This window comes from Athene noctua, chromosome 13 (genome assembly GCF_965140245.1).
Source record: "Athene noctua chromosome 13, bAthNoc1.hap1.1, whole genome shotgun sequence".
Taxonomy (NCBI): domain Eukaryota; kingdom Metazoa; phylum Chordata; class Aves; order Strigiformes; family Strigidae; genus Athene; species Athene noctua.
Window position 1 is genome coordinate 19,271,805 of NC_134049.1, and position 23,646 is coordinate 19,295,450.

Sequence of the window (23,646 nt, forward strand, 5' to 3'; positions counted from 1 at the left end):
TAATTTCCAGTAGTTTTTGCATTTTAATTTAATTCATTAATTTAAAAATTAATGACCTAATTTAAAAAATAAAATACTTTAAATTTAATTTATTTTAATTCATTAAAATAAAAATTTACTTTTTCTTTTTTCACTTACTGCCTGTAGGGAATTTTTTTAAATTCACTTTAGAAGCTTTTTTGCAGAAAGTAAAATGTTTTTTTAAGCATTCCCAATTTTCATTCTTAATTTTCATGTACAGATACATGATAAAATTCTGTCTCCTAACCAATTTAGCATGTAAAAGTTTTTACCTTTGTGGAATGTTTTTCTTTGAAGAAGAACTGCCACATTTTACAAGTTTGGTTTTGACTGTGTTTATACATGCTACCTGTATCACAAAGATTTTTTTTCTCTGTTTATTTGCCAATATTAAAGTTTAATACAGAATTCTTTCATCTTGTACACCATTTGAGCTAAGAAATTGTGTTTGGTAATGTTTTAATATTTGATATAAAATACATATATACATACTGTATAGGGATTAGCAGCATGAAATGTAGCTCACTAGGATTACAGTACCGTGTACTTCAGCTTTCTCCCAGCACATCATAAATAGGAGCCAGTCATTTTGTATTCTCCTGTGATTTGGTCATCCATAGCAAAACCTGCCTCATTCTTTAGCTGGTGCAATGCTGACCCATAAGCATTCAAGGTTATTTCCTTTGATGTTTGATGAATCAGACATGGGTTCTGCTATTCCTCATGCAAGGTGCCACTATCCTTCTCCCCAGTTTTTCTTCCTTAATAAAAATTAATGTTTCGGTTGATGTTTGAATATTAGGTTCACTCAGATTTTCTGATCCAGTTTCAATAAGTTTAACAAAGCTTTAAGAGATTTTTTTCTTTGTTTTTTTCATTCTAGCTTAGTCTTCCTTTGCCTGCTGTACACTGCTTCCCATCCTTTTCTGTTTCCATCTGTGACGCCACTTTTCCCCTTGCCCTTAGTAGTTATGAACTTAGAAGAGTTTTTTCTGGTTTCCTTTTCTTTCTCCATCTGATTATCCTTTTGGCTCTTTCATTGCTTCCCTCAGTCCAGAACAGGGATGCTTTCTGCGTCTTGTCATCCAGAGAATAAAGTTACGAAATTGAAAATAAAAATGCACTGAAAACTTCTAAAAATCTGAGATCACCTTCAGCTAAGTATTCGTTTTGTGGACCTACAAAATTTCCTTGAGCCAAGAGAAATGCCAAAAACTTAACCAAAAAAAAAAAAAAAAAAAGTTGACCTTTTGGATATGTTACAGAAACTGCTTTGGGCTCCTCTACATTGCTGTTAGAAACACATTGCCAAAAGCATGCTTTCTTCAGTCAGTACTAGCTTTGTCTCTAACCACTGCCAACAAAGATTCTGTGTGCTGTGGATGATTATCTGTTGTCTATAGCATGCCCCCTTTACCATTCTGTCAGATTCAACGTACCTTACAACTTGGTCAAGTTAGAAACTATCTTAGTGAGAGCTCTGATAAATGGAAGTTGAGTGACAGTAGTTTTGTTCCCAGTATGGACAGTATTGCTTTTTGAAGCTGCTTTGCTTACACAATTCTCAAGTTATTTTCATAACAGAATAATCCTGATAAAGACTTTTTTTCCCCCTGACTTTCATTTTGCTCTCAGTGGCATAAATTACAGTGGGTTTATGCCATTATGGTACTAAAATCAGCTTTCTACAATGTCCATTCTGTATTTGACACTTGAAGTGTGATTGTAAATCACCCTGTTTGAATGGCAGCTCACAGTGGCACCGAAGTTATTGTCTTCGTCTCCATTAATTTCAGGGACAGAGTGGGTGGATCCAGAAGACCCAACAGTCATTGCGGAGACAGAGCTACTAGGGGCTGCAGCATCAATTGAGGCTGCAGCAAAGAAGTTAGAGCAGCTGAAACCAAGAGCCAAGCCAAAGGTGAGTGTCCATCCCCATTGTTTCTTTGAAGTTAATAAAGCAGAAGATGCATATAGCCCATATATTGGTGTGTACTTTATTACTGTCCACAATAATGGTATAAACAATCAAACCTTGCATCAGTCTCAGTGCCACTAAACACTGCACTGGATGGGACTTACCCCTGAAGGAAGAGGGTAAAAAGATGCTTTTCAGGGAGTGAGTCAAGCACCAGCCATGAACAAGCAAAGGAAGTAAAGCCAAATGTTAGAAATGCTTTTAAGAGTTACAGTATCATTACTCTTGATTATTTCCTTTTCTGTTTCCAAACACATTTTACTGATGTGAAAAGTCATTCTCACTTGCTTTCCTCTGAAGACCCTTTGTTCTCATCTGAATGTGTTTAGTATAGCAGGAGAAAGCAGCAGCAACACAGAAGGGACTCAGCAGAATGCGAAAGACCTTCAGGATTTTCTAAAATAAAAACATAACATTTTATGCCATGCTAAAAGAGTAGCTGCCTCACTATCAAAACAGATATGTGGTATGACCATTTCTATTTAATTTTCCTGAAGGAAAATAAATTGCAGTTCATTATGAAAGCAAGTGGTGCTGCATGCTGCCAGGTCATTTCAAATGTGTCTCTGAATATATTCTATAAAATTAAGCCAACTATTTTCATGTGTGGTACAGAGGGAAGGTATGAAACTGCTGTTACTTATGACTGTATGCATAGCTCACGAGACTGGATCACAGAGAATTGCTACCTTTTGCCTAGTATGGAATAACAGGCAGGTTTTGGAAGAAATTACCATGTTGCCTAGAATTGCATCTCTCTAAAATGAAAATCATTCTTTGGCTGTGTAATTGACATCAGGAAAGGACTGTGTATCTATTTCCCTGTTTATGCTGCTTTGTAGGTGCAAAGCTGTTTCCTAAGTAAAGCTAATGAGAAGTCTTTCTAAAAAGCAGGGCCTCAAGAACATTCAGTGTTGGATGATTGTTTTTGGTGCAGGGTGGTATTTTGTCATTCAGGAACATCACATGAAATAGTTCTTGGTAGCTTCACTCTTTGAGGACTACCCCCACCCCCCTGCTTAGTGATGGGAATAAATTAGCTCTTGAAAAAGAAATGCTCTTTGTCCTGCATTTTTTAACAAGTACATCCATTTTGTTTATAAAGAAAAATGGTCCTTTATAATGAGATTCTACAGGGCAGAGGACACAGGCTGAGTCTGAGGAGAGGAAGAGTCCTCCATCACCTTTTCTATACAATCACTGCACAATAGCATATGTGTGTTGCCTAGTAACCGTGGAGCAGTTTCCTTCCAACATCTAAGGCACTCCAGGGTCATTGTAATTTCCCAGTGAATACAGATCTCACACCTGCTCCTCATTTAACATGTTAATTTGAGTATCCAGTCTGCCTGTGATTTATTGGTCTGTTTATTTGTCATTTTCTGAAACTGAAACTCACCCAAGTATTTATTTATTTGATTTGGGATTTAAACAGCTTTTATACCCTTTTTTAGAAGTTTGATCCCTTTCACAATATAGATTGTAATACACATCAAAGGTACTAGGAAGATCACAGAGTGGCTCACATACCACTTTTTCTGCCGAAGACTTGTAGCTTTTATCCTCCCAGAATAGGATTTCCTGCTTTGAACAGGCTCTCTCTCTTTTTCTGATGCTCGTCTTTGACGACGTACATAGTGTTGTAGTGTGAATGCCCAGACTAGGTAATGCAATTGATTTTTCTTATGCTTAGTCTATGAAACGCAGGAATAGTAGCTGTCTTCTACAACGGAACAGACCACTGGTCCACCTAGACCAATATATCCTGCTTTGGGTAACAGTAATCAGCATCAAGTGAACTTGCAGAGAAGTCCTTAGTTGGTAATTTTAGAATAATCTGCCTGCAGGAAATCATCATCTTCGTCATTATTAATTGGTGGCTGACTCTATTTTTGGGTAAGCTTCTGTTATTGGGGCAGGGAGTGGGAGTCATTTGATTTAGGCTTGAAATTTTCATCTTTGTGTGTTCCAGTTATTTCTAAATAAAAAAGTCAGTAGTTGAAGGTAGGGTTTTTTCTCATTTGTTCCACTATCTTAATTTATTAATACTTCTGGATTTTTTTAGTTCTTCTTTTCCTTGTTTTCATATTTTTGCACCTATCACACCCCCTTGATGTCTTAAACTGATACCAATAGTGAGAGGTCTTCATTTTCCACTACTGGGAATCATCCCAGAGAACAATTGCTAGTAGGACACTGATCTGCTAACTGCTGCCCATGTTTTATTGTATGATACATATTGCATTTGCTTTAAATCGTGGTCATTTGGCTACTGGTGAATGTGCTCCTAAAATGCTTAGTCCGCTAGTCCGCTGCCCCCTTGATACCCTGTTAATACCTGTCTGTCTTCTGAGCTTGTATCTTGCAAGCTTCTTCCAACTTTGAGGACTCCTAAGTAGGTCTTGTTACTCCTCCCTGTAACACAAAACCTGTTCAGTGTTCTCGTTGCAGTGTTCAAGGTGGGGAATGATCTGGGAAGCAATGAGATCTTAATTGTTTATTAAGCAAGTTTTTTCTATTTCCTTTAAATACAACTAAGTTTTTTCTGAATATGGACTCTTTTTTTCTGTTCTCCATTTTTGGAGGGTCAAGTGTCTTGCAATGCAGCCACATATTCTTCCTGTTATGCAAATATGCCACTGTCTGTAAAGTAACAACCCCCCAAAATTAGTAATTTTTTGAAGAAGAAAAACATTTTGTCTAATAAAAACTGCGTGCTTCATTAATACTGGAAAAAGAACACTTCTAAGGAAAAAGGTGCAGTAGATGAGGTGCAACAGCAAAGAGCATTGCTGTACCTGCTCTACTCTGTTGGTATGCTCTCCATGCTTCAGTGCAGGATTATGCCTTCAAACAAGTGTCTTTAGTAGTCAATAAGAGTTCCCTGCTGTTAGCTTTCAGCAGTTTGTCCTTTTTTTTCCCAAGATGAATCAAACCTGGATGCCTTTTTCTGCAGGACTCTGTGTGATATGTTTGATATATTAGGTTGTTATTTAATCCAACTATATATCAAACATATTCCTACAGTGTCCTGCCCTGTCTCCGGGGGTTTTAACGTAGTAGAAGGCAATATGAAGGAGTACATTCACTTACAAGCAGGTTTAGAAGACTTCCTGCAGACTCCTAATCTAATCTGATGTAAAATATGTACATCAAGGGCTCCTTTATCAGTAAAGTTGATCTTGGAGGGACTTTTAAGTTGTGTAGGGCCTTTTATGACGGTGAGCAGCACCTGTGCCAAGAACTGACTTTCACTGAAACAGTTATTATGTTTTCAATGGCTCAGTGCAGTAACTTACCTATAATGATTTTCTTTTTATGAAACAGAAGATGAGAGCTGCCTCAAAATAAAATGGTTTGTCTTCTGTAATTTTTTTATACTGTTTGCCAATGAGATTGGGAGCTTATTTGTTCTCCTATTAACCCTAACTTTATTTATGCTACCCACAATAATGAAGATTCTATATAAAGCTGGTTAAAATACAGTACAGAATCATCTCAATTTTTTTATTTTTTTTTTTAATGGTACAGTCAACATTTTCAGTATATTTCATGCTACAGACTAACAATTTTGGTTTGTCTGTTCTGGTGACTTCATTTTCCAATCCATTTATACTCGTATGTAATCAATAACAGTTTATTAGTTTCAGCGTGTGGAAAAAGAGATGCTGATCTTCATGGGGGCTACTTGAGGAAGGAGAAGCTAATCACTTGTCTCATAGGTCTGGTTTTGTAAAGAAATCCAAGTAGCCCTCTCAAGTGACTAAAATCTTACAAGGTAGAATTTTCTGCCATGTGTCACATCACTGCTCCTAAAGTTGTTTATGAAGGCTGTGAGCTGACACATGTTGTGATGAGTGTGAATTTAAGACAGTTCAGGACACACTCTTTTAATAAAGGGAATGGGTAGAAGAATTACTTCTCTTGTAGGGCATTTCGCTGTATTCAGTCTTGGACTGCTACGTGTCCTTATTGCTGAGGAATGCTCTTCGGAGACTACAGGCAGTTAAACATACCCACAGTGCTGACTGAGCATTGTGCCTACTTCCCCATTTCAAATATGAGTATCCAGCCCTTAGATGTCATACCTGAGAATGCTGAAGGGAAAACTGCAGGGAAGGACCAGAAAACAAGGATTTATTAGAAAAGATGAAAACTCAACAGAAGTTCCACAGTTTGAGTCCTGTGTAAGGCAGCTTCAAAAATAATGTCTCCACAGAAGGGATCATCTGTCAGTGGAAAACTTTCTTCTTTTTTTCCAGAAATAAAAGAAGTTATGATATTACAGGAAATGTAGGATTTGAAAGTTTGAGAAACTCAGGGTGTGGTTTCTTCTCCCCACCCACAAAATTTCAGTGTAATTGGAAAGAAATTCATTTGGTATAGGGGGGGGGGATGCCAAGGAGAAATCTGTTATATAATGAGATACTAAGTTTAGCTATCTGTTTTCCTGCTGAGCTTTACCTGCTGCTCCACAGTCAAAGTTAATCCAGCCATTGTACAATAGCATTGTCAGTAATGCAAGATTTGATCTCTCTGCATTCCCTCTGAAAGAAATAATTTTTTCTTAGCACTTATATGCAATACTTAGTCCACTCACTATGTTGAAATGAATTCAAACGACTACTTTTCTTCAGCCTCTTTTTGGGGGCTGTTTTTTTGCAAATGGAATACCGTTTTGGCATATATACAGCTGCCTGGTAGATCAGAGTCTGGCCATGGGCATTTTCTTAGACTTTACTAAAGAACGACACCTCCTTTATAATAAAAAAGCAGATACTGAAATGCTCCCTTGCTGAAGTTTGAGTTCCTGGCAATGCTGACATGTAAAGAATAATAGACATAATATGTTTTGTTGTGTCAGAAATGAAAATTCTAAAACTATAACAGGGAGCCTTGGACAAATGTGAAAGCGCAGGAACAGTCTGTTAAATTGGCTATCATCCAGTGGTACTTTGGTTGATATTTCACTTTAAGTCATTAGTCAACTTAAATCAAAGTTAACAATACATCTATTTTAATGATGAAATCTGATAGTGACTATACTGAATTCCATTTAGTCACTTTGGTTTTATGATGTCGTGATTGAAGTAAGAGTTTTATAAAGAAGACTTGAGGCCTGTTGCATAAATTCAGGACCAGTGTGATCACCACTTAGATATAATAATGGTTATGATGTTACATCACTAAAAATTCACGTTGGAACATGACTTGCTCACTTTACAAAGCAATCTCTTATACTTTTATTACAAAGACATATGCTTCAGTTGATGGGATTAGCCCAAAAGCAAGACAAGATAAATACTTTTCCTATTCAAAGTGTCTTTTCCTAAAGGACAAGAAAAACTTTAAAGTGCCAAACAACTTAATCTACACCGCATTTTTTATTTTCAGATCATTCATTTTTCCTGGTGTCTATGGATGCTATGTTTTCATCTCCTGGACTTTGTTTTAGTTGTGTGGCAGTTATGTACTGTAGGACTGAGCACTGCTTGATGGGCCATTTTGTAATAATTTGTAATTATTCACCATTATTTTATAATTGGCTAGTATGTCATCAGATGGCAGTAACAGGAGAACTAAATCTGACTTAAATTTACATGGATGTGCTTAGACTTGTAAATTAAGTGCCTGGTTTTCTAACTTGAAGCCCACTTAGCTGGTGTTTAGTTATTTGACACAAGAATGCTGTGGTTGCATAAGTTGGAAGAAACCTGTATTTCAAAAGCTTCATCTCTCGCAAGGTGGTCTGTTCTGGTATTGTATCCACTAGCCCTACTGGTCATACTGCATTGGATTCTGGTAGGCTTGTGATTTGATCACAAACAAAATACATTCTGTTCATTTATTTTGTATAAAAAACAATCAGAATACATGGCCCAGGCCTGGTTCTGTTTAAAATGACAGTAACTGTTTATCTATTTTGTTAACTGTTCAGAAGCTAGCAAGTGTGCTTAAATGGATGAATGTTTTCAGTATTTGTTTAAATTATTAGAAAGCCAGGGAAGTTGTTTTATGGAACAATAGATTTGCATTTTAAATAGCAAGAAACCTCATTAGGAACTCTCTATTTGCACATGCTTGTTGAAAGACACGTTTGGATGACTGAAGTGTTCCAGACAGACCTTTGGAACTTCATAGCTCCAAGATGACTAAACTGGACTGCTTCAAAATGCTGCTCTCTGTGAAATGACAGCTCTTAACAAAAGCTGTTCACTTCCTTGGTATCTGCGTTACATTTCTTAGTACAGGTGAATGAGATAATATACATTTATCACTGTTCTTTTTTAATGCTTTAAGTCTTTAAGTATTTAGAAAATGCTCTGCCTAGTTTAGCAGTCCTGAAAGCCAGTATTACAGCACTACAAAGATAATCTTGATACGGAAAACCAACAGTTTCTTTTCAGGCCTGCACTCTTCTGAATCTAGTTTTGAGTAGCCCTAGTGGAGGTAATGTATCAGAAAGTCAAAGGTGATTCTTTAAGTATCTTGCGTGATACTCAGTTTCACAGGTGAGCAGCCGCAAGGGCGCCATTTAATATTTAAATTCATTTATGTTGACTCCCAGCTTTAGTCCACATGAAACACCTTTGCAGAAAATTATGTTGTAGGTCTTACTGAATTTACTGATGTGTTCCAAAATCTTCTTGTCTCACTTTGTTTTATGTCCTCGTTCTTGAAAGTACAACTGTTTTCAGGTGAATAATGTGTGACATTGTTCTTTCTTGGTTATAGCAAGCAGATGAGACTCTGGATTTTGAAGAACAGATCCTGGAAGCAGCTAAATCCATTGCAGCTGCTACCAGTGCCCTCGTGAAGTCAGCTTCAGCAGCCCAGAGAGAACTGGTGGCACAGGGAAAGGTGGGTAAACAGGACAAGTAGCAACAGTAGGGGTGGGGAAAGCATCAAAATTGAATCTACTCTCTTAACTGTTCTCTGTTAAAAAGTCGGAAAGGAGCTTGGAAACGACTAATGAAAATTTAAGTCTTTTCATTGCTCATCACAATACATGGCCCAGGCCTGGTTCTGTTTAACAAAACACAATTAGGTTTTTTTAAACCTCACAAGTGTAATCGAGTGTTTGGCTCTTCAGATGTTTCAGCTGTGGGGAGTTTTTGTGTTTGTGGTTTTTTTCATTTCATGAAGATCTGTGATTCAAGCTAGTAATGTACAGTCCCACAAGACAGCTTGGACATCCAAAAACAAATGTCACAGTGCGCACCACCACACCAGACCAAGAATAGCAAACAGCCTCCCTAATTGTGCCCTCAATGTTTTGTTGTCTTCAATGGGGGCACAGGCCTGCATGCAAATTCAGTACATTCAGGTGGAAGTGCGTGTAATTACTGTTGGGACCAGTAGACAGAGTGCTTCTGACATGTGGTGTCCTGTTAGTCTGGTCAGGATTGAGGTTTTTATAATTCCATTTCATATCCATCACTTTTTTTCTCCCCAGTTAATATACTTTGAAACTTAAAATCTGAACATCAGATATGTTGCCTGTGAGAACAATTTGTTATAGGATCATTGTTGTTGTATAGTTATGGTTTCCAATTTCATCTAACTCTTTATTCTGAGCAGGCTGTGTCATGGATCCTGTAACAGAAGTGCTATGCAGTCTACTTCAGCTAGGATTCCTGAGGAGCTTGTGCTTTGAGTTTCAGCAAGAGCACAAAGCACTTGTTTCAGAACAATAGTGATGTAACTGTTTGAAAAGACCCACCATAAGCTCTAGTCGTGGAACCTACCAGTAATCCATAAAATAATACATTGTTAATACCCATTAAAATCTGGCTGTGGAGACAGTCCAAAAAAAAAAGAAAATTTTGACTTACCTGCTTCACTTAGATTATGTGCAGTCTGCTTTTATAGGATAAGACCTGTTCTTATTTAGTCTCATTGTGACATACAGCTTGCTTTACTTCCCTCAGCATCCACTACTGTAAAGTTATACAGAATAATACAGAATGTATTTCTATCCTGGTACCAGCCCTGAATCTCCCTCAGGTAGTTTGGGCTGCTTTGTTCCCACGGATACATTTCTATTTGCGTCATTCAGATTTAGGCTGACAGCACCTGCATCCTATTCCAGCCAAGTTCAGATACTTGCTAAACCCACTTTAATCTGTCTGTTTGAAGAAAGCTGTAGCTTGCTGTTCTAACAGAAACACACGTGTCGAATACAGTGCCATATTAGCAGATCTGTTCAGCCTGCTTTGCTGAATTTTTCCATCACCCTTCTATAGTAACTTGCGGAAAGATCAGGACTTTTTGCAGCAAATGGGTTTTACTGATAGTTTCTTGCCTGCTTGGAGGATCTGCAAATAATACTGTGGTCTTTAAGGAAAAAAATGAATCCCAATCAAATCAAAATTTCATGAAACACCAAACTTCAGAGTTGTTTGTGGCACATCCTCTCATTGTACTTTTCACAAATAAATAAAGCCATTAAGATACTTCTGAAATAATGAAGCCGTAACCTGTTTTCCTTCTTTCTTTACTAATTACTGATGCTTAGGTAATTGTTGCTATAGGGTATCCTTTGACTGCTGTGATAGCCTGTATCTCTAGGTCAGCCAGAAGTACAAGGAGCTGCCTTCTAAAATGACCAACCATAGTGAATGGCTCCAACCTGCTTGGTGGGAAGATTTTGTTCTTGATATTGGGGGAAATGTTTTGCTTTTGTAGGAAAACTTCTGAGGCATATGGTAGGGATTCCTCCCATAAGAGCATGGCTGGCATGTAGGCAGGAAGGACAAGTTTGATCTGCTCCACATCCATCGCTTCAGTACTGAACAGTAAATGGTACTGACCGTTGGCTTAGATTCCTCACTGACCATTTTCTTTCATATGGACGCAGTGGGAAATTCTTACCCAATTGCACAGATGAATGCAAACCAGGGATGTTCTTGTCCCAAATGAATTTCCAGCATTGCTTGGTAAAGACTGTGAAGGTATCTTACAGACCAAATTGGTGCTATATTGTAGCTGAAGAGTTTGTTAAAGAAATTTTAAGCTAAACTGTTTTCCCCTGTTGAATTGTTACAAAATCATTAATTTGATGCGAGTCATCCATTTCCATTTCTGCAGTATAGATGAAGTCTAGGAAGTTGGATCTGATCTATCTTCTTTCACATCACACCCCCCCCCCCCCCCCCCCCCCATTCACTCACACATGGACGCACACACACAGAATTCAGATACCACTAACTACAGTCCTACATCTGTGGTCTACTTAAAATACATTTTCTGGGGATGATGAGGGAAAAAAACCTTGAAACCTAAAGAATTCGGGGACCTAGAGTATTCTTTTCTATAACTGATTTCTCAGTTATACAGAAGTGTCATCACAGCTATGAGAGAACACATCTTCTGTTTATGTTGATGCTTCACATAAAGATTCAATTCCAATCTCTGGGATCTTCATTATGCATGAATCCCTGTTCCCCTGTTTAAAATACAGTAAGTTTCTGGACCATGTTTACACTTTTCTGAACCATGTTTACACTTCACATCTTCCAGCTTCTCTTGCAAAAACTCCCAGACTGGGCTGGCAATCAACTGTAGAATTCTGTTTCATTACTTTCATCTGACCTGCAAAGAAAACTGTCTCCTGGTTGTTACCGTACTGCTGATGCCATGAACGCTTCAGCTGATGGACCTGCTTTCCTCAAATGCCATTATTAGGCAAGAAGACAGTTAAAGATCTTCCCTATGGAGCTTTCTGGTTTGTACCTTCCCATAGTGCCAGAATCAGAAGAGATTCAGGAATTATTTAAATCCAAATGTATTGTGGAGACAGAAATAAGTTGTTTTAAAAGCCAGGAGATAGTAACTACTGCTTCAGCTGGTGCTTAGGCCAAAGTCTTGGCTGCAACAGTCATTACTCTGGGACTTCTACACGTTTCATGGACAGGGCGATTCAAGCAGCATAGGAAGTTGGACACTACATGAGCAGGCAGATGCATGCTGGAAGCACAACACACAACTAACTTTCAGTTGAATTTTCTGCTCCTGTATGTGCCGGGCACAGTCACAGGTGCAACTGTCTCCTTTTTACATGGATTACGAAGCAGCTGTATTTTCTGTTTCATTGTAAGCCATCTCTGAACTGTTTTTACAGGTTGGAGCAATCCCTGCAAATGCAGCTGATGATGGACAGTGGTCTCAGGGACTTATTTCTGCTGTGAGTAACTACTTCTCTTAAGGAAAACTAGCACCTTCTCTGAAGAAATAATATCATGTGAGAATATACAGTGACTTTTTTTTACTGTCTCCCAGGCCCGAATGGTGGCAGCTGCAACCAGCAATCTCTGTGAAGCCGCTAATGCCTCAGTACAAGGCCATGCTAGTGAGGAGAAGCTCATCTCATCTGCCAAGCAAGTGGCAGCTTCTACAGCACAGTTGCTTGTGGCTTGCAAAGTGAAGGCTGATCATGACTCTGAAGCCATGAGGAGGCTACAGGTATTTGTGTTCTTAATTACTGAAAACCCATAGTAGTGCTATGTAAACCCTGCTTTAGCACTGCATCAACAAACCCCAAATTTTAAGAGCAGTTTCTTGAATTTTCAGAATCCTGTTCAGTTTTTCTTCCTTGTGGGATTCTGGGGCACTTTCATTCATCAAGGATGATGTGACTGCATTTGTCATTATTCAGCAGTAGATAAAGCTCACTTCACTGCTTGTTTTATTCTTTTTTAAGAGATGTTAGAGATGTAAATGCTGACTGGCCTGTGCCAAGCCTTGGCTTAGGTGCAATATTGATAGATTTATATTCATAATAAGCCACAGGAATACATGAGCTGAGAATGTTTACTACATGCATTTTTATAGTGACTGAGTATACTTGGTTTCTCTGCAATTATTTCTGCATTCAGTTAGACTCCCACTGAGCTTGCAAACAGGTAAGCACGCTTAATTTGGTTGCACTTGAGTATCCTCCTGACCTCTGCAAGATTATTGCATATGTTCTGCAAAGTACTCACCTAAGTGCCAGCCTGGGTTATGGCCAATTTTCCTTTGTTTCTGAGGTCAAGAGACAGTAACTGTAGGTTACATTCCTACAGTAACTGTAGGAACATTTCTAAAATGGAGAATCATTGTCAGACAAAAACAAGAACAGAAGCTGATACAACATCGTCTGATTTAACTTTTCTGTAGGAAACTGGTTCCCTTTTACATTACACACCCACTTCATGTTGAGCTTCTCTGAACTATTACTGAATTAACACTCTGTTATGATGGGCAAAATCTAATGTCTCCAGAATTTTGTTGAAGGGTGTTCATTTTAAAAATGGCTACAGCCTTCTCATACAGCCTGTCCTGCAGGCTTAGCCTGGAATGTAGGAACTATTTCAGCTCCTTTTTTTTCATGCCATCAACGTGGAGTATCTTGGGCAATAGTGAAATTTCCCCTTTTCCTCTTATTTACACGGATGCTACTAATGGACATGCAGTATAACAGTACATGTATGGATAGGTAGAATCAAGTTCAACAGAAATACATACAACTAAGTATCTGTCTGAGCAAGGAAATTGATGTCATCAGATTTTTCAAAGCATAAAAAATGGGTACAATATTCAGGAAGAAAAAATGTGTAAGTGTATGAACAATGTGTTTGTTTCTATAAAAATCAGCAGCATGTCAGTGTTATACCTAGGGATGAGATGGGTTTAGTGCTTTATAGTGGATTTGTATGGATTGACTTTGTTAAGGGTCTGTGGGGGAGGTATAAGTAACTGTAAGAAAGTTCTGACTGTAATGCAACCTGCAATTTAACATCAAATGCCAGGATGGGTCTGCAGGAATTTCAAATGCAGACCAAACAGTAGAAACAGGAACAAAATAAAGTACTAGAGACTGTTTTCTGAGCTCTGCCAGGAAATTCAGGGCACTCAGTCACTATAGGCAACTATTATTAAATAGATAACAAATGTGAATAGTTGGAAAGGAATGTGAAGGAAACGCGCCCAAGCATGGATTGAAGTTGAACTTTGCCACTTTATCAAGCTTCATGTTAGTTCCAAAATGAAAAATGAAGGGAAAAGCAGTTTGCACTTGGAAATAATGTCCTTTATCATAGCAAAACCAGTGAGTTGATGTCTACTAAATATTTTTACTGGTGGATTTGCCAGAACTACTGAGGCTTTTCAGCTGGCTTTACCCCCAGTACAAATGTTTTCACACAGCTTCAGTTGATAGGTTAGGTTGAGGAGTTTGAGTGTATTGGCTTTCTCTTTCCTACCCCACAAACAAATGCATGCTCTGGGAGAAGACATCTGAACTGCATTTCCCATGAATGCAGACTTGGAATGCACTGCTACAGAGTCTGTTCCAAAACTTAATGAAACAAATGGAAATGTTTCTGTTCTCTTTGGATGAACTTCAGACTGAGCAGAGCAAATTTCGAATTATTTGTCCTTGGGTCATTTCAGGTGGGGTGAGAGTTAGGTTGAAAGGGAGATGAAGCTGGAAATATGGAATAGGACTGGGGGGAGGTGGAAGGCGGGTTCAGAGCTGGTCCATGTGGCTTCCCCTCCTAGTGCCGCTGTGTCTCCAGCACGTCAGAGCGGGCTGTCTTGGCCAGCAGCCTGTGTGGGAATGTGTTCTCAGCACACATGACATGACCTCTGGGGACATCGGGAACCACGGGACAGAGAGCTCTGCTGTTCTCTCTCACTGACTGTTACAACACTGCAAATACCTACACTTTTTCTGCACATTGTAAAAGTATTAATGTTGTCTACTGGTGGTGTTCACTGATTTGCTGTTAGATACTAGGGTTTAGGGTTTAATACAAGAACAGCCTTACTGGATCAGATGAAAAGTTCATTAAGCCCCACGTGTATCCTGATTCCAGCAGTGGCCACTAGGAAATGCGTAGAGAAGCAAGTAAGAACTGGGTAAGCATGTGTGATACTATTCTCTACTATGTTCTTGGCTTCTGAGCATTTTCAGCTTGGGAACTTCCCAAGCCAGATGCAGATTCCGTATGTTTAGTAATCCTTAGTGGTTTTCCCCTCTTAATTTAGCCAGTCCTCCTTGACCACATGTAAACTTTCAGAGTCTAATTAACACTTCTTGGGCAGTAGATTAAGCTAGGACAGCTGTACCTACATCTGTTCCAACCTGCTTCTGCTGGTTTAAACCCACACAGTACCAATAGCTGAATGACATGCAGATCCGCTCCTGTAGCACACAGGTCTCAAATGTTATTCACAGGATAGCCACCTTTGCAATGCAGGGGTTCTAGCAAGACCTAACCATTCACATCCTTCTCTTCATGAAGTATTCAGTTGCTCTTGAGAGTATCTGGTACAAAGTAATGTTTATTTGTATAATTAATGTTTAATTATAACATAGTAACAGTCTATGTTATTGCAGGAGTGTTCATTACACATTGCTTCTGGTATCTCAGGTGAATTCTTCACAATTACATAAGATATCTCTCCATAGCACTCCACTGTGGACTAAAGACTTACCTATGGTAACAGGTGATATAGGTGTTCCTCTTGTTCAGGAGGTGGAAATATCTTTGAATGGTGTTTGGTCCCACTCTCTAAAGTTATCTCTTTGCTAAAGCACATGAAATACATCTGAGGGCCCACCTTTCACTATTTGTATGGATAGAAAACATATAGCTATGTCCCCCAGTCAGTCCCTCAGAATGAGTAACCATGACCTCTCTTAGCACTAAATCCACATCAGACCAAAAGTTTCTTTTCCTGCCTCTATCATGACATTGATGAATAGATAAGAGATGGAAAGGAAGAGGATTCCAGTAAGAGCCAAGAAGGAGGCATAGGTCAAATTTTGGTGTATCAACCAATTTGAAATACAAAATATCAGACATAAGACTTACCTGGGACACACAAATTTAAAGGCCCACCAGTGGTACAGGAAAGATCTCACTTACACCTCCATGTGCAGTACCCATTAAACCATGGACCATTCTTCTCCCAGAGCCAGCTTTCCACCACTTTCACCAACACTTAGTACACTGCAGCAAACTCAGTGCCAGATCCTACAATGCTGACCTCTGTACTACCATCACCTGTCTGCACAGGGTATTTCCTAGCCAGTGGTCTTCAAGACCTCAGTGCTTAAAAAAGAAGGTGCCAGCTCCATCTTCTAGCATTCATAGAAGAGAGGTTTTCATTTTGTTTGCCACAAGGACTCTTCTCTTCTTCTCCATGGGGATCACAGTGGGAGATTCCAAAGCCACTCCCCTGGTATACTCCTCTGTATCCATTAAACCAGTGCCTGTGGACACGGTCATTACTGAGCATGCAGTGTGGACTCTACTGCCACTGTGTATTCTAGTGTAACAGAGATAGCTCTGCCAGTGTTAGAATGCAGGTACCTTAGTTACCTTTTACTTTTTGATGCACAATTGCTGACACTACTCAGTTTAGACAACAAAATAGGTATTACAAGTGTTTGTTTATCTTTAGAAATCTGAGAATTTTTAAGGAAATAAAAGTTTAAATGTGAGACAATCATGGCTATGTAAGTGGCTAATTTGCCCTGATGAATGTCCATTAATTTAAAAACTCTATTGCCTTAAAATGTTTCTTTATACGCTAGCTTTCATTTTCTGTACTTATTCCTAAAAAAAATATCTGATCAGTATTGTGCATAACATAAGTTGCAATTTCATCCACTGTTTTATTTCAAACTGTAGCAAAAAAAAATCTCATTTGTGACTTTGCCAACTTCTTAAATAAAGGAATTGTACCACTGATTTTGAAAGATTAACTTGCTTCACTGGGAAAACCAAACCAAAACACACTTATTCTGTGTAGGCAAGCAAAGACGTTTTAGTTTTGATGCTCAGATGAATCCTTGTTAGTTATGCATCTTTGTTATTAATAAATTGCTTTTGTCTTTTTCAAAGGCTGCAGGAAATGCTGTCAAGCGAGCATCAGACAATCTTGTCAGAGCAGCCCAAAAAGCAGCATTTGGGAAAGCAGAGGATGATGATGTTGTGGTCAAAACAAAGTTTGTGGGTGGCATTGCTCAGGTTGGTACAATCACGCAAGAAGTAAAGCAGAGAAAAACTATCACAGGAATGTATCATAATGTTACGATGTCCATCTGCTGCATTGCAGGCTGGACAAATCTATGTAGAAATCTATGATAAATTACTTGGTGCCGCACTGTTAGGTAGCCACTGACCTAACAGCAAAGTGATAATGCTGTAAGATGTCTACACTTCTTCATTGAGCATTTACCATAATAACAGTTACCGTTGTCCAATATATTTTATTTTTGTGCTGATTAAGTTAATGGTTCTTTTCAAACTTCTCTTATGTGCTTTAAATATTCCCAAATCTTAATGGAACACTAGTTTGTGTGTATCTAATCAAAAGAAATAGAGAGTGAGAGATACGAACTGATGACATTTTGTTACTGCGACCGTAATAAATAAGGGGAAATAATAACAACGTTTAAAAATATATTCCAAATCTTTGAGGTTGTACCAACATTTGTATTCACCGTTACAAATGAGAAACAATATATACTGTGGTCACTACTTAAAAGATACTGATATTTATCATTTCTGCATATTTGTAGTACTGTCCTTTTTCCTTTGGCATTTTGAGTTGCAGGAAAATACTGTGGGTACCTGCAGTAATGAGTGTTCAATTTGACGGTCACTCAAACTTTGTTAAGACATGGTGCTTATTCTACATGTGCTAACCCCTCACCCTGATGAATGTTAGGGGAGCACAGCACTATAAAATCCATCATGGATGTATGGTAAAACTCTTTAAGAAACAAGTGGGAATACAGTACTGTTCCCAATGGCATAGTCCTGGAACCTGTTTTACAGACAGTATTCCTTGCTGTCATAATTCATGCTTCTGTTTTCTAGATTATTGCTGCCCAAGAAGAAATGCTGAAGAAGGAAAGAGAGCTGGAAGAGGCAAGGAAAAAACTGGCTCAGATCCGCCAACAACAATATAAATTTCTACCCACAGAGCTAAGAGAAGATGAGGGTTAACCTGCTGAGATTTTCTTTTTTTTTCTTTTTTTTCTTCTTTTTTTTTTTTTTTTCCTTTTCTTTCAAAGAAATAAGCTAAAGGGGGACAGTACAGTGAGAACTGCTCTGACAACATTCTGGTATGCCAAGCACTTGCCTAAATAAACTGCCTGTCATAGCGTTGGATGAGCAGAGGGCAATAAACACTTGTTCTTTCTCATCTGGTCAGCTGAGGTGCATGATGATCAAATAATGGTACAGTGTTAGGTTCATCATTCCTGTTCCTTCCTTGACTTATATCTCAGGAGAGAATATTTTACTTTTTACTAAAGATACTAAGTCAGTATTATTGTCACTTTCCTGATGCTTGAGGTATTTATCGTTCCTTGACTTGTTATAAAACATTCATAATATCAATAGGAAAACAGTCAAGAAATCTTTCATATGATAAATATCGCATGAGCTGGTGGTTCTCCCCCAACTACCCTTGTAAAAAGAAGACCAAGGTGGAGAAGGATGTATGTCTGAGTAGAGAAACACGCATGAGTGTGGGTTTGAAGAAGATGCCTGTCCTCTCTCAGTGTTATATAGCTGGTTCACCCCAAAACTGGAGGAATTGTCTCTGCACCAGTTTGCACTAGTAGTATTACTCCTTACCTGATACAAACAAGCTCCTGCTTGTACAGTATTTAGGTTTACAAAATGTGGCAATCGCCATTCTGTAAAGAGCTCAGAAAACAAAGAAATTGAAACCTTGTCACTGCCTCAATAATAGCAGGTTCATGAAGGAAAATGCTGTTTCAATTATATACCTCTAATGTGTGACTACTTTTACAGTATTATACACACATACACATGCTCTAACATTGGACTGAATAGTTTGCATTTTGTTTTTTAATTGAAGTTTTCTGGTTTGTACTGTGGGATTTCTGTTAGAATGTATGTTAGTTAAAAAAGGGAAATGCCCAGTACAACAAAAGACTATCACAACTCTTGTTATTCTTTTAATAATTTCATTTATAATTATTTTGTTTTGAAACCTGTGGGTATTGTAGGAGAAGTGATTTACAAGTACACTTTTCCTGTAATATATTTTTTAAAAATCTGGACTCTAGGGAGTTTCTTTTCATAGTTGGTATTGACAAAAGTGTACTCCCCAAGGAATTGCAGAGAAGGAATAGCAGCAATCTGTCAGCTGTCTTTGTCTTCAGCTGCAGTAAGGTACAGTATGCTCTCAGTATCTCTGTTGTGACCTAAACAGTAGCAGTATGGGTAGAGTAACACATTTTACCCTATCAAAGAAAGAACACAAATCACAGAAACTTTAACTAAAAAAAGCTTAACTATTTGACTAGCTACAGAAACACCATCTCTCATAACAATTTCCAACATGCCTCCAACTCCAGTCAAGCCCTCTTAAACAATAATGTCAAGTCTATTTAGGTCAAAGGATGTTGCCACTCCAGTCCTTCTGAAGGCTGTGCTGCCATTTAGATACCTGCCAGGTACATTCAGCTGAGCCTGTTACGTTACACACATACCCACCTAGTTGTCATTGTTGCAGAAATACTTGTCTTGTAGACTCAACAGTAACCCTGCTAGTTGTGGGTTTACCAGTTTAGATAGTGCTAACTCCTCATTTAAGTTACCTGCATGAGATATAATTACCAGGAATTTTGTCACACTAGTGTTAAATATATAGCAAAAAATTACTAGAGAATTAATAAATATTAAAGTGTACAAAGATTTTTATTGTTAGAGTCTCTTCTCTGGTACTGACACATTTCAGACTCAGTAGAGTTGCTGGAGAATCCACAATCAGGAGAGAAAAATTGGAAAATCCCAAATGGAATCACTAGCACCAACAGAAGTGATGTGTAGGCTTCTGTGCATATGCAAACCCTTACTATCAGAGACATGCAATTCCAAGTTCTGTAATTTTCCACTTCAGCACAACTGATTTGACCTTTTTTTCATGCAGCTCTGTGAGCAGTGTCACAGAATCTCAATGTTAAGAATTCCTACACCAAAAAAAAGGCTTCCTGTAAATTTTTAGGCAGGAGGCTAAATTGGTGTTTATTGCTATAAGACCTAAATAAAGACCGCTCTTGTGATAGGGATTTTCTGCTGGTGCTGGTAGGTTCAACAACTTTGCAGCTTATGGCTCTCTTTATTTTTTTTACCTGGATAGCCTCACATTCCCATCAATTTTTCAGAAAGATCTGCGATACAGATTTGTTACTGCTTCCCTTTCAACCTATGTTTAACGTATTTGGTCTCATTAAAGCATGAAGAAAGATATGCTGTCCTTAGCACCATGCCAGTATTTTATTGTAGGATAAACTGTTGTAATATATTTTGATCAGGATGGTATTTGCCAGTTTGAAAGAAGCCAAAAGACCGGTCAAAGGCAACTACGTATGGAAATTGTATAGCTAGAAAACTTTATCAGCGTGTAGAAGGAAAGAGCATGCTCAAATTGTGTTCCAGCTAAATTTGTTTGGGAAGTCCATTTTAGCACAGTTATTTTGAGACCTCTCTATATCTGATTTAATGCCCCCTCTCATTTGACAGAAAGTACTGTTCTTTTTTCTCCTTAGCTGTGTGCTCCAGAGAGGAACCACAGTAAGATGAGTAGCTGAGCTGAGGAACTGAAGTCTTTTTTTACTGTGAATTTTGGGTCTTCATTTGGAAGCATTAAGAGACTATAATCTCATCTAAAGTCTTTCAATTTTTTTTTGCTGTTACAATTTGCAGTACCACTGAAGTCCACATGTGAATGTCTGTGGAGTTTGGAACTAGTCCATGCATTTATCTGACATGGAGACTTGCAGCAGGGAGTGACAAGTTGCAGTAAGAGACAAAAGCTAGTTAATAAGAAGGACAGATGTTTACTTTGTTCTGTTAATTTGTGAAATGAAATGAGCTCTGTTGTATCTCACCCTTCTTCATGTGGAATTCACTTTAAGGAATTGTATGCAAATTAAAAGCAAAATGCCTCAAAGTTGTTTGTGTACAAATAGTCTAGTGTTGTTTCCCCAGCTATTCAGAAAGTTGAACATTTTATCATTTGTCTAAATATTTCTACATCAGAAGCCTCAAAGTAAGAAAAGTTTTGAAAACAAAAATTGAACATTAGACTTTGTTTCATCTGTCCCTTTCCTTTTGATTTTCTGCATCTTCATTACTTAATTCCTAATGAAGGGATAGTCCAGAAGCCTCCTCAATGTAAGTATGTTTAGCTCATGAGCAGTTTTGCTTTTAAGCAGTCCAAACTGATAAGATACTCACCCCAGGAGTATGGCATGTGCCGTCACTACATTTATCGTCCCTACATTTTTTTTAATCTCTGAGTTTGGACTTTCTGTGTGTGTGCTTTATACTCTATCAGGATTAACAGAGAGTTACCTGCCGATAACTGTCATGATTCCAGAAACCTACTTTTCCATATTCACAGTAGTATACATCACACCTATCGTGTTGTTCATGTTAATGGAACAAGTGTCTGTGGCACAAAGTTTATGATGCTGAATGCAGAAACTGTTTGGTCATACAAGTTACAAGTCTGTTACAAGTTGCTGTTTTGCCTGACCATAGTACCTGCGGTGAAGTCGGATATATCAGTTAAGAGGTCGACAGAGGCACAGACTGGATCTGGCTTGTGAGCTGCTCTTCTTTTAACATGTGAACCCGTGCTTGGGCACGGCGCGTGGGTCAGTGGGGAGTGACGTGGAGATCTGTGAGCGGAGGTTGCTAAGTGCACACAGCACTGGGCAGAGCCACGCGGGTGCACTTCAGCCCAGGCAGCATCATCCATCCTCCTGTCCTCACAGTGCTCAGGGCTCGCAGGGTGCGGTGCCCAGCTCACGCTGCTGCAGTCAGCGCTGGGCAGGAGGGCCTGGCACTGAGGCGAAACACAAGCAGCATTCATGTCTTCAATAGCTGGTAGTTTCAATAATTCTGGCAGATTATCCCCTGAGTCAACTGCCTCGTATCAGATCAGGCCCCTGAATCTGATACTTCCTAGTTGGAGTCAACAGACTGGACAGTGCTGAACTTTGTGTGTTGCTGTTCCCAGCCCGCTGCTATAGAGCGGTCTCCAGAAGGCACGGTAAGGTTGTGCCAGGTCCTGTAATCTGCTTAGCTGCTGCATAAAGCAGATACTGCAGAAAAGTTCTGGGCTGTAATGTTTCAGCGCCAGAGAAATTTAAGAGAATGAATCTAAACTAGACGTGGCCCTGTTCAAGGCGCAGGCTGAAGCAACCCTGTGTCCTAGAGCATGGAAATATTACCCCCATGACAGGTCATGTCTGACAACATGATTCATTTTGCCTGAAGATTATTATCTGTCATTTATCAAGGTACAAAAAGTGCCATTTTGTCACTTTTTTAACCTTTTAAAAATAACAAAGCAGAAGAGACTTCTGTTTAAAATTAGTACACTTTGTTGCAGTGGAAGAACCTTCTGTTCAAGACAGTTTTGTAGTTTTATGCTGGAGTTTCTAGGGGGTTGAACTCTCATTTTAACATCTTGCCTCCCTGTTAAAGTTTTAACCCCAAGAAAAGCACAGAGAAGTTTATAGTCATGCCTCCACACCATTATGTACAGTATTTATCTGGCCATAAAAATAAGTAAGGTAAATTATTTTTGTCTTCAACAACAACAAGCCCTTCCCTCATGTAGGTACCTGTGACTTGTGTTGCACTGGTTGTCATGCGAAGGATCACTTTGCTGCTTAAGCAAAAGCTGTATCTATCTCCAAGGCTGGGAAAAGGCAGAATTCCCAGGTGACAGTGAGAATGTTCTATTTAAAGCTCTGCCACATAGGCAAAACTATGCAGCCTTCCTTTGCGATATGCCAGTGACTGTTCAATATCCTTAAAATAAAGCATGTTAACCACACATAAATATATACAAAAGTCAAACACCAGTTATTCAAGGGTGTTGGATGCTTGGTGTTGTGTTTTGGGGGGGGAAGGCTAGTTTTACTTACACAGATGTTACGACTTCGGTTTCTTTCAACATTTTCCCATGTCATGTATAGCTCTGTGCATACACATACAGTTAGGCTACTTCAATTCTCCATATGATATCTATGCCAGAAATCGTGACACTGATCCGTTACAACTCGTTTGATGTTGCTACCAGCAGGGGCTGCTTCTGGCACAACTGCGTTCATGTCAAAGGGGGCTCTTCCTGGCATTCCGTGTGCTGGTGGAGTGGATCCATCACCAGATGTGTATGGCATGCCCCTGATTATATGGTAGTCTTCTTCCATGTACTCTCCATGACACAAACAAGATTGCAGAAGCTCCTCTTTTAGGGTTAGTTAGCTGAGTATTTAAATGGGGGCAGTAGAGGCCCTAGGCATGGTTTAGGCTAAAATATTTTTTAATATCTATTGAAATATTTTTAAATAGTTATTTTAAACTACTAGAAAAAAGCATTTGGCAAGTTTGCTGTCCTTATTTTCAGTGCAGCACAATTTTAATCTACTGAAAACACTCTAGGCACTAGTTTAGAGACTCTACAGAAGTTAATTCTTTGTGCTTGTACAGTAATGCCTACAGACCTGAAAACTAATTCACAATGTTTCACATGTTTGGGTCCCTTTTGACTTTATTTTTCTTTACAAGTTCCTTTCCTTCCCCCTTCCTCTT

General features: G+C 38.7%; 1 protein-coding gene across 3 annotated transcripts in view; it reads left to right on the forward strand.

Moving 5' to 3' along the window:
- The window catches only part of TLN2 (talin 2), a 206,509-nt gene extending 184,444 nt beyond the window's left edge, over nucleotides 1-22,065 (forward strand). For all 3 annotated transcript variants that reach the window (XM_074917751.1, XM_074917749.1, XM_074917748.1), the window contains 6 exons: nucleotides 1,818-1,942; nucleotides 8,735-8,860; nucleotides 12,123-12,185; nucleotides 12,281-12,463; nucleotides 16,897-17,022; nucleotides 17,878-22,065. In XM_074917751.1, the coding sequence (XP_074773852.1) occupies nucleotides 1,818-1,942; nucleotides 8,735-8,860; nucleotides 12,123-12,185; nucleotides 12,281-12,463; nucleotides 16,897-17,022; nucleotides 17,878-18,006 (752 nt within the window). In that variant the 3' untranslated portion in view covers nucleotides 18,007-22,065. The remainder of the gene's footprint in view (nucleotides 1-1,817; nucleotides 1,943-8,734; nucleotides 8,861-12,122; nucleotides 12,186-12,280; nucleotides 12,464-16,896; nucleotides 17,023-17,877) is intronic.
- The last annotated feature ends 1,581 nt before the right edge of the window (nucleotides 22,066-23,646 follow it).